This window comes from Mastomys coucha, unplaced genomic scaffold (genome assembly GCF_008632895.1).
Source record: "Mastomys coucha isolate ucsf_1 unplaced genomic scaffold, UCSF_Mcou_1 pScaffold1, whole genome shotgun sequence".
In the NCBI taxonomy this organism is placed as follows: domain Eukaryota; kingdom Metazoa; phylum Chordata; class Mammalia; order Rodentia; family Muridae; genus Mastomys; species Mastomys coucha.
In genome coordinates this window covers 78,625,199-78,636,896 of record NW_022196891.1, presented here as the reverse complement: position 1 = coordinate 78,636,896, position 11,698 = coordinate 78,625,199, and the positions used below count along the sequence as shown (strand labels likewise).

Below are 11,698 nucleotides of genomic sequence, written 5' to 3'. Positions count from 1 at the left end.
CTGTAGACCAGGCTGGCCTCTAACTCAGAAATCTGCCTGCCTCTACCTCACAAATGCTGGGATTAAAGGCATGCGCCACCACTGCCCGCCTGGAAATAAGTCTTACATTCTTAACACATGATCATTAAATTAAAGCCTGAGCACATTCACAAGGGTAGAAAAACCCCAGATTAAATTAGTGTTGTCTTCTCCATGAGACTCTAGTGTAAAAAGCACTAGCACAAATGGTTATATTTGTAGTTTAAAAACATTATGTAACTCCTACTATCTGAGTCATCTGTCAGATTTATTCTTCCCAGGCATATGAGAGCTGTGCAGACCGGCTAGGTTAAAATCAGGCTGACCATGGACATTAACGGAAGGAGATCAACAGGAAAGCCACCAAGTTTGTAAAATCAGCCCCTTGTCTAGATAGCATCTTCTGGATAAGGAGTCATCATGAATTTACTTTGAGCTGTGCTGAATTGGAAGCACTTATTTAAAAAACATATAAAGAAAGCTGTACAATTATAGAAATGGGAATAGTCAGCGTAGAGGAAACTCATTGTGGCAATATTTCTCCAAAAAAAGGTTAAGAAGATAGATGGTAGAAACCTGGGGCATTAGTCAACATTTTTTTTTTCTGCAGGTAGCACAAACTAACTTTTAAAAATGCATTTCTTTCTTCTGGTCTCTCTGGGCTGGTGCCCTAGGCAGACCTTGGGTGCAAGCTCCACAGCCAGTCCCACAACACCCAGAGGAAGCTCCATTCCCAGGCACTCTGACACACCCAGGATCAGAGGTGAGGAGGACATAACATCTGTCCCAACACCAGGAGTAACTGGGACCAGCGGGACTAGGCACACAAGAACTCCACTAGCTCAGTGGCTTGGGTTGCTTCCAATCTGTTTGGGCTGGTGCCCTGAGCAGACCTTGTGCACAAACTCTGCAGCCTGTGCCAAAAGACCCAGAGGAAGCTGCTGCACTCCCAGGCAGTCTAAGAAGCCCAGTGTCACAGGATCCCAGAATCACAGGATCACAGAGACAGCTTGACTCTGAGGAGTTCTGACACTACCAGGATCACAGGAAGGACAGGCTTCAGTCAGATTTAGCAAGGGCAGGTAGCACTAGAGATAACCAGATGATGCGAGGCAAGCGTAAGAACATAAGCAACACAAACCAAGGTTACTTGGCATCATCAGAACCCAATTCTCCAACCATAACAAGTCCTAGACACATCATCACACCAGAAAAGTAAGATTTGGATCTAAAATCACTTCTCATGATGATAATACAGGACTTTAAGAAAGACATTAATAGCACCCTCAAAGAAATACAGGAGAACATAGGTAAACAGCTAGAACCCCTTCAAGAGGAAACACAAAAATCCCTTAAAGAACTATAGGAAAACACAAACAGGTGAAGGAAATGAGCAAAACCATCCAGAATCTAAAAATGGAAACATAAACAATGAAGAAATCAGAAAGAGAGACAACCCTGGAGATAGAAAACCTAGGAAAGAGATCAGGAGTCATAGATGCAAGCATCACCAACAGAATACAAGAGATAGAAGAGAGAATGTCAAGGGTAGAAAACACCATAGAAAACATTGACACAACAGTCAAAGAAAATGCAAAAAGCAAAAAGCTCCTAACCCAAAAGATCCAGGAAATCCAGAATGCAACGAGAAGACAAAACCTAAGGATAATAGGTATAGAAGAGAGTGAAGACCTCCAACTTAAAGGGCCAGTAAATATCTTCAACAAAATTTTAGAAGATAACTTCCCTAACCTAAAGAAAGAGATACCCATAAACATACAAAAAGCCTACAGAACCCAAAATAGACTGGACCAGAAAAGAAATTCCTCCTGTCACATAATAATCAAAACACCAAATGCACTAAACACAGAAAGAATTTTAAGAGCAGTAAGGGAAAAAGGTCAAGTAACATATAAAGGCAGGCCTATCAGAATTACACCAGACTTCTCACCAGAGACTATGAAAGCTAGAAGATCTTGGGCAGGTGTCATACAGACCTTAAGAGAACACAAATGCCAGCCCAGGCTACTATACTCAGCAAAACTCTGAATTACCAGAGATGGAGAAAACAAGATATTCCATGAAAAAACAAAATTTACACAGTATCTTTCCACAAATCCAGCCTTACAAAGGATAATAGATGGAAAACATCAACATAAGGAGCGAAACTACACCCTAGAAGAAGCAATCTTTCAACAAATCCATACAAACCTAATTCCACCTCTTACAACAAAAACAAGAAGTGACAATTACTTTTGCTTAATATCTTAATATGAAAATTAATATTACCAACATATCCTAATTGATTGAAATCCAAAAATATGAGGAATTAGAAATTTATTGACTGTCATCCAATGGTCTCTCTAATTTGGTAATTGGAGAAATAGGTCCAATATTGTACAATCTATATATACTTTCAGCTTGTTTGTACATGACAGTGTCTTGCTGTGTGCAACATAATGGTCTTGAAATCTTGATTCTTCCTATCTTAGCCTTTCTATTAGTAGTATTGTTTATTTCATGTTTTTACACTATACTATGGTTTTCAGAACAGCTTACATAATTCAAAAGTATTTATACAGCCAAAAGAAATGTAGACAATTAAATTGGGAGGTGGCTTGTAAGAGAACAGCAAAGAGTGAGACTGGGTGCTTTGCTTGACGTTTGTAACTCTTGTATCTAGTTTGAAGAAGAGGACTTTATAAGTTACTCTTTGAGATGAATGCTTTTCCAAATCATCACAGCCAATGAACCAGATTCTTACCATCACCTAATATCTGTGCCACCCTCCAAGCAGAACCATTGTTCATTGAAACAGTTGGTGAATGACTTTATGGATAGACCATCTTAATACACACACCATTTCTTAAATGAATGTAACCTGTTCTCTGTGGGCTGAGAATAAAGTCACTCACTCAAGTCAAATAGCTTTGACCATAGCAGGAAGTCTATATCCAAAAATCGAGCTTATAATTCATCCCTTGGCACAGCAGAACTGTCAACTCTTAGCTTAGTTACGATGGAGGTAAAAGCCTTTGGTGATGTGAGGGTCATTGAAGTATACAGCCTTATTACAATGAACTCTCAATGTCTAAAAATAGTTCTTACTTTGGGCTTGTACCTCAGTAAGAGCCAAGATTTTAAACTCTACTAAATACAAAACAAACAAACAAAAAGACTTTATATATTTATGTCCATTTAAGAAAATACTAGTAGTGATGTATTATTTTGAAATATACAGTTAATATGTTTGGAGTTATTTAAAATTTATATTGAGAAAAATATATGTATTTTCAGTATTGCTATAGACAAGCATCTATATAAGACTGTTAAATTGATTATTGTTTTATATCAAACAACTTTTATAATATTCATTTTTATTGTTATAATATTTTATAAATTTTAAGGAATATGACAAAAAAGATATTGTAGGTATTGAATGGGGGGGTCCCTGGGAGGAGTGGGGGTACAAAAGGGAAACAAGAATATGATTTAATTCTATTTACTTAAAATATGTTTTTTTAAATGTTAACAAAGTCAGATAAATTGAAATCATGTAACTTCTCTCATCATAATGCAATAAAAGTTTAAAAACTGCATTCCTTTAATTTTGTGAGCTTATAATATTATTACATAATATCCCCTCCCTTTCTTCTCCCTCTAAACCTCCCATAGACTTCTCCTTACTATGTTTCAAATTCATGGCCTCTTTTTTTTTTTTTAATTAATTGTTGTTCATACTTAAATGTGTACACATATATGTGTATGTATATACATGTATACATAGGAATATATTAGGAGCATACATATGCGTTGAGAATATACATACATACATATGTATAAATACAATCTGCTCAAGCTCTGTATTTTCAGGCTGACCATTTGATGTTGGACAACTAATTGCTGCGCTCTTTCTTGGGGAACAAACAGTATTTGGCAGCCAATCTAATAAGCCGTGGTAGGCTCCCACTCAGCAGATTATGAGTGGCTGGAGATGGAGGCTTGGGAAGCATGCCGGCAAAATGACTACACAGTCAGGGGTTCCACTGCACACAGCATGAGATGACAATGCATGAGTTACAGCCTCAAGTGAAAACATCTATGTTGAGGGAGGAAATTCTGTGCATTGCATTAAAAAAAAAAAATGTTCTACTGATACCCTTAGGTTGAAATATGGTCCAGGAATACAGTTGTGTGAGGAGAACTCCAAGTGTCTGTGAGAAGATTCCAAGATGGCAGGACAAGAGTCTCGTGACCTTAGTCTCTTCAAAAGCCCTGAATTGTTCTGGGAATGTGTCTTCATGCTCCTCCCAGATGTATGGATGGGAGGAGCTCTACATAAAGCTGGCTATTGTGAGAGACTGTAGGTAACTCACTTATCAGCTCCATTCCCAAGGCCCCACCAACTTTAGAATGGTGGCACATTTATTGATAGGAGAATTACTATATTTACTATATATACTTAATATATATTAGTAATTTGTATATCATGGACAAATCTATATAGGAAAAAAAATCTCTTCGTGGATACTATGTAGTACTATTTCATTGTCCTGTTGTTTCAAAAATATCTTTTTATTCAGAGACAACTGTATAGAGAGATCAAGAGACCTGTAAATTCTAGGGAAGCATAAATTGCACCCTGAGGTGGGAAATAGGCAATGGGTAATGGAGGTCGGGGGACCCGGGCAGAAGTGCATTCAGTGACTAAAACTAAAGTCTACTCTAGAGGGTTCACTGTAAGAGCAGAAGGCAGTTGCTGCTTGTTGTTAATCACTCTTGGGCCACTAAGCTGACAAAGAGCTACTCTCGGGTCACACTGGACTATTTGAATCTGTCAAACTACAGAAATGTATGGAGCCCCCCATAATTTTGTCTCCTTCATAGAATCATTTTATACCAGCTCTTCAGCGTAAGGTCTGGCATTTACTTAGTCACATGGAGAGCAAATTTTCTATCTACAGTCCTAGGTGACCTTAATGAAGACTTGAAAATTGAGTGGGTCAGGCAACCTGAAACTGGGGACTGATTTTTTTTTTTATAAGAAGTAACTTAATAAGGGACGATTTATCTTTGCTTAGGGTTTGTTGTGTCAGGAAAAGGCCCAGTGTGGGAAGGGTAGCAGCTCTCAGCTGTGGGATCAGGGGCATGCAGCCGTTTGCTCTCATACTGACAGAGAAAGAACACGGAGCCAGCCTACAAAACCCTAAGGTCTGCCTCTCACTCCCAACCCTGGAGACCAGGCTCCTCTAAGCAGGCATCCAGCACCTCTAGCTGGGTCCAGCACCTCTAGCTGGGTCCAAGTGCTCACACACATGGGTGTAGGGTATATTTCCTGTTCACACCATGACACAGATCTCTAGATGCCTTACAAATTAGGAGGACAGTAACTTTTAACAGCAACAACAACAAAAAATGTGCTATAATGTAATATAGTTGATGACTTTAAGAAAATAATTTGTGGATTATCTTAATTTCATATTACAATCTGAAAATATTTTAAACTCTAAAAATGTGAAAGAATTCTAAAATGAATACCAGGACATTTCTGTAATAATTTTACTGTATTTATGATGTTATTTATGTGTCTATAAATATATCCATCTTATTTTTAAATATATTTAGAAATAACCAGGATGTACCAGTACCCTTCATAATAACTCATTTTCCATATTTTTACTTTCTTAGCACTGCAGCCACACATTCAATCTTCTCTTTGTGACTCAAGGCAGCAGGGACTCACCACAGTGAGGACCACTTGTCCGGGATGCGACATGACCCAGTCGGAAAAAGGATGGTATTTCCAGTCTTCAATACCTTGAATTATAAATCTACAAGCCAAAAATACATTTATATTATCCATACAGACTCAGTGATGATGCCATTTAGTGATAAAGCATAAACACCATTGGTGTTTTAATCTGAACACATGTTTATGAGTAATATACTCTTTGAGCTGGGCTTTACCTGTCAGTAAGCTCTCCACCTGGGTTAGTAGAAATATATATATAAAGCTTAAGAGGAGACATATATTAGCTTTGAATTACAATGCTATCAAGGGTAAGAAGCTGAAAATGTTATGTTCACAAATAATTTTTACAAGGTTTTTCTTTTTGGCTCACTTATCACCTCTCATGCCAAGACAGAAGCAGAAGCAAAGAAAAGCCAATACATTCATAATTATGTCACGTAAATGCTAACAATCGGCTGTGTTCTAGAAACCCTGGGCTGGTTCTCAGAAAATTAGTAACAATGAAAACTTAAAGTAGCTTTTCCATAAAGAGAAAGGAAGAAGATGGAGTTGGGAGGGAGGGAGGCAGAGGGGGGCTGAGAAGGTCTGGGAGGGAAAAGCATAGAATCAAAACATACTGTGTTAAAGAAGCTTTTAATAAAAAGTTACACATGGGACATAACTGTTCTGGACCAATCTACTTTAAAAGCTTATACTCAGGGCTACTTTTCTTCCCTGTAAGTGGATGGCAATAACAGACTAAAGTACAAAAAGGAGACTCTTGAACACAATAATAAGCGAGGGCTGTCAGCCTGCCAACCGTTGCCTAGTGTGAACGAGGCCCATTCTGTCTCCAGGACAGACACCTCCCACCTCCAGGTATAAACCGAGTTCAGGTATTGGCTGGTAATGGTGCCCATAGTGCCCATGCACACCTGAACAGAGCAGTCTTCATGGGGTCTTTGAGCTTTAGAAAGAGTCAGTCCCTCCATCACCCATCCAGCATGCTCTGTTAGAATCCACTCTGAGTGTTTCTCTGAAAATTTCACTTATATTGGTAGCTATGCAAGTTTTACATACCTACACACACACACACACACACACACACACACACACATATATATATTTGTTTTTTAGGACTAATAAGTAAACGCTGCACTTACTTCTTCAGCACATCAAACATGCTTTTTTCTACATTTACCATCCATTGTTCTACAGCAGCTCTTACACGGATTTTCCTATAATTTGTTAAAAAGTTATAAAAGTTACTATAATATTATAGATAATAACACTTCATTTATTTGCAAAACTTGTAAATTAAGTTCTCAACATACATATATTACTTATGGCGCTAAGAACTATAATACTGTGACTTCTAGTTTCTATTGATTTTTCGCTTGGAAAACCATGCAGAAAAATACATAACTTTAGGGAATTCTGTTAAAAATCAGCATAAAATTTCTCCAGAAAAATGAGTGCATGAGAGATGAATTGTACGGTATTTTTTTTTCATGATTATTTTATATACCTAAGTTGGGCTGGGACTTTTGTTGGGTAGCAAGGCTTGTGCACAGCGTTGTTTTTCTCAATAACTAAAGCTTGTTTCAGGAGCCAAGTACTAGAGATGAGGGACTCTTTTGAGGCCACTCAACAGGATGGGTGTGACAGAAGGCCTGGGCTTGTTGCATTCACCTACGAACCCACCACAGTGAAACCCAGGTCAGAACAACACCAACATGCCCCAGACAGTAAATGTCCACTCTATCAGAAACGTCAGATTCAGGTGGAACAAAAGCCAGTGTGTATTAGTGCCCGGGGGTTGGGTGCTTTCTTTTGTTTCAACTTTAAAGTAAACGCGGTGAGCAAGAGCCCGCAGTGTTGAGGCAGGGCGTGGGAGAGGCTATGTTCACAGGAGGACATTATCTTTGAAGAAACAGGTTGCTTAACAAATTTCAAAGCAGGGAGGTTGGGACAGAGGCGCTTCAGTCTAAAGCATTTGGTCACAGCGCGTTCCTCGTACTTGGGCAGCACTAGGCCTTCTCCTTCGGCAGAGATGAGCATCTTCACGGAGGGAGGGCCGACGCCCTGTTTCCATAGCAGCATGTGCCTTACGTTTTCAAAACATTTCACAAGATGAGGCTGCAGAGCGGAACACACGCGTTAACACACGCGTTAGTCACCCAGTACGCCCTGGCAGTGCGGAGGTGACACCGCGCGCTGGGACAACGCTTACCTGCACCGCCTCGGGATTTTTGCTGTTAGCTAGAATATCAAGAAGCTCCTCGTTGCTGAGGAAGTAAAATCTCGGGAAACTTATCCTTTTAAGTTCAAGGTACTCCTGTCCAAAGCCAAAAGAAAGACAGCTAAGAACGTATGTCCAGCCATTTAGGAGTACTGAAGGTACAGGGTACACACTAGTTCCAGCCAGAATCACAGTCTATGCCCCACGAAAGCTAAAGTGCTCAGTAAAGTGAAATAAAGGGAAATGAACACAGACGTGACTGAACAGCCAAGGAACAACCAGGCCAGAGCTCTGCTGCTCCACACACATACACCACACATGCCCTGCCTGCCACACGTGTGCCACACATGCGCCAGCGCCCTGGCAGGGCTCGCGTATCGCCCACCGGGACTCCCTCCCATGCTTGCCGCTTTCTTTCCTATCTGTTCCCTGCATGAGAAGTCACTCCCACAGAGAACACATCATTCAGACTATCTCAAATTCTACTCTACCCAGTTCGCCACGTCTCTCATCCCGGTCTGCAGCTCATCTTTCCAGTCTTGTCTTTTGCTACAGTGACAGGCAGGGCTGCCATCGTGGGTCGGCCTAAGATATCTTTTTCCAGTCTCTCTTAGAGAAGTCCTCTGCTTTCAGTGACATGGGACACCCTCGTCATCGTTTGCTATCTCCTAGCTGCTGCCCACCTACCCGCCTTCTCAGAAGTTTTGAAAAGGCCATTTATAAACCCAGGGTTTCTACTTTTCTCTCGGTCTCCTCTCATGCTGTCATTTGGTCCCTGCTGAATCTTTTGGGAGCAGGTCGGTACTTCCAAAGACCAATTTTGACTTCGGTAATTTCACTTTTGTTCTGCCCCTGGGTAACCTTGTGTTTTCCTTTATTCTGTATCCTGCTCCTTAATATCGAAACCTCTGAAGTTCTAGCTTATCACTCCTCTTTACCCATGATGCTTCTGGGCTGCTTGAAACACAACCACTTGCTCTTTAGCTGGGCCAACTCTCCACACTTATCTGCGAGCCTAGAACCTTGGGGAGCTATGAACCTTTCCTCTTTCTGAGAGACAGCATTGTGAGACAGTGGCAGCTGGCAGGCTACATGAGGAGCAATCAACTGTTTACTCTGCAGGACACACGCACAAGGGAGGTCCCCCCAACGGAGGGATGAGCTGCATCCTGAACAGGATGGGGTGAGAGTTCATCACTTCTTAGACAGTTCCTAATTTAAGACTTACCAATCATTTCTAGAATTTTCTACTTAGTATCTTTAAATCAGAATTGGCCGTGAGTGATGGAAAACCCGAGAAGGAAAAACCATGGACAAGGGCTGCCTTTCTGGCCCACTCACAATCTCAAGGCATCCACTCTAGATCCACTTATCAACTTAATAATGGTAGGGCTAGTAACGTCATCGCCCTTCCTTAAGTATTAAGTACTCCTTCTGTGGCAGCTCTGGCACTTCAAATGCACCGCCTCATTCAGCATAACGCTTGCTGAAACCGAAAGGAAATGTAGGTATATGGAAAGGCTTGGTCCTTTGCTTGAGGGTTATTTGATTAATCTGCCCTTTTTTTTTTCTTTTGATAGCACTATGGCCGCACGACTTAGAACAGCTGGCAGCTGGGCCAGCAGAGAGGAAGGCTGACCCTCCTGGAAGTTTCTGCAGTTATCAGAGCACTGCTGCCCTTGGCTGCCCGGGTTTACCTCAAGACTTCTCCTTATGCTTTCAAGATGGCCGTTGCAACTTCTCAGAATGTTAAGGATCCCTGTGGTGATGGTGATATGCAGAGCGTTGAGTTTGTTCTGTACCCGGGACATTATTTCTTTCCACGTGAGAAGCACCTGGGAGTAAAGTTTTGCCTCTACTGCCAGCTGTCTTTAAAGATAAAATTAAGTGTGAATAAATGTTATAATTAATATCTATTGTATTATTGAATTCATAAGACAATTTGATATGCTTTACTTGACTTGATTGGGCATTTTATTTCTAGTTTGTATAAGCAGCATATATCCCAAGGAAAAAACCAGGATAGATTAAACTTACAATTATAATTTATCAAGATTTAACTTACAGGAAGTAGATATATAAAAATTCTATATAAATTAAATAAAAGCCGTCTGCGCCTGAGAGATGCTACAGTCTGGGTCTTGAACACCTCCTGAAAGCCAGTGTGTCCCCGGCCCCTCAGACTATGGGCAGAGGTAGACCATTTAGGAGATGTACCTACTAGGATGGACTTAGGCCAGTGGGGCCTGACCTGGAGGAGATATTGAAACTCCAGGCCCCCTCCCACATCTCTGTTCTTAGCCATAGCGCCCTAAGGAAAAAGGCCCCTGACCATCTGTTCCTGCTGTGATATACGGCCCTGCCAACATGTCCAGAGCAACCAGTCAAGCAAACGTGAGTTGAAGCCCTCCAAGCTGTAGCCAAAACAAACTTTTCTCATTTGCACACTGATTGAGTTGGATATTATTGTCACAGTTGAAAGCTAACACATAAAAGGAGCTGCAATGGAAGCCTGGGAAAACCCTGGGCAAGTCCTAACATCTGGGTTTTAAAGGGACACACTCCGATGTGAAGGCAGAGGAGACACACAGCCTACAGGCAGGACTGTATATCCTAGTGTATATAGTAACACTCCAAGCTCTGTAGCTGCTTACCCAGCCTTAGGTGCTAAGGAATGAAGGTAAATGCCACCCACCTTATAGAACTTTTCCTTTATGGGGTAATCGTTGTTTCACCCATTGGCTCAAAGAATCAAAACCCATACATGGCATAAACCACCACATATATATATCTGAGTCTATTCCCACTGCTGTTGAGTTGAATGAAGGGATATTTCCAAGAGCTGTATTGTCTTTTTACTCTCTCTGCTCACTTGGACTTCCCATCCGGTTAGCCCAACCTGATTCAAGTTCTCCGTGGCTTGGAAACCGAGGTGGGGACGTCGGAGGGGAAGTCTTCCACTCAGCTACGATCACCTCGAGTCCTCTTTGCCTCTTGCCTGCCCTATGGGATATACGTCTGGGCTTTCACCTCAGCAAGAACTTATTGGACCATTCCCTGATTCTTTCTAGCTGATCTCATATAACCAATTTTCAGTCTCCAATTATAAGTGGCATTCTTTGGGTTGTTTTGTTTTGTTTTGTTTTGAGAGGGGGGTTGTTAACTGATAGATGTTGGCGATCTTTTTAGAAAGCCCCGGTTTGGAAACATCTGTCACCACTGTCTAACTTGGTATTTTGTCTCTAGAATTCTCCAGGGAAGAAGAGCCTTCATTTTTGCTATCCTGTACTTCAAGGCTGCACATGTTAGACTCTCCAGAGAACCTTCCACCGTTGTCCTGCTCTTCCTTTAGGGTGATGGTGTTAAGTGTTTCTCTAGCTCTGCAGAAATATCACGGAAGCCACTTGAACTCCCGTGCCCAGGCGCCCTTCCTGTCTCTCTGGAAGGTCCCAATGCAGCCCAGCCCTCCAGGGATTCACGACTCTCGCCCACTACCCTTCCTTCTCTCTGGAAGGTCCCAATGCAGCCCAGCCCTCCAGGGATTCGCGACTCACGCCCACTACCCTTCCTTCTCTCTGGAAGGTCCCAATGCAGCCCAGCCCTCCAGGGATTTGCGACTCTTGCCCACTACCCTTCCTGTCTCTCTGGAAGGTCCCAATGCAGCCCAGCCCTCCAGGGATTCGCAATTCTCGCCCACTACCCTTCCT

General features: G+C 41.6%; 1 protein-coding gene across 8 annotated transcripts in view; it reads right to left on the bottom strand.

Annotated features, from left to right (window-relative positions):
• Dnah14 (dynein axonemal heavy chain 14) overlaps positions 1–11,698 on the bottom strand; it is a 230,250-nt gene that overhangs the window by 155,970 nt on the left and 62,582 nt on the right. For all 8 annotated transcript variants that reach the window (XR_004109335.1, XM_031336881.1, XM_031336892.1 and 5 more), the window contains 5 exons: positions 9,689–9,860; positions 7,983–8,087; positions 7,770–7,888; positions 6,913–6,987; positions 5,762–5,849 (listed from right to left, as the gene is read on the bottom strand). Coding sequence is in view for 7 of the 8 variants with exons in the window: in XM_031336881.1 (XP_031192741.1) it covers positions 5,762–5,849; positions 6,913–6,987; positions 7,770–7,888; positions 7,983–8,087; positions 9,689–9,860 (559 nt within the window). In the remaining variant the exon portion in view is untranslated. The remainder of the gene's footprint in view (positions 1–5,761; positions 5,850–6,912; positions 6,988–7,769; positions 7,889–7,982; positions 8,088–9,688; positions 9,861–11,698) is intronic.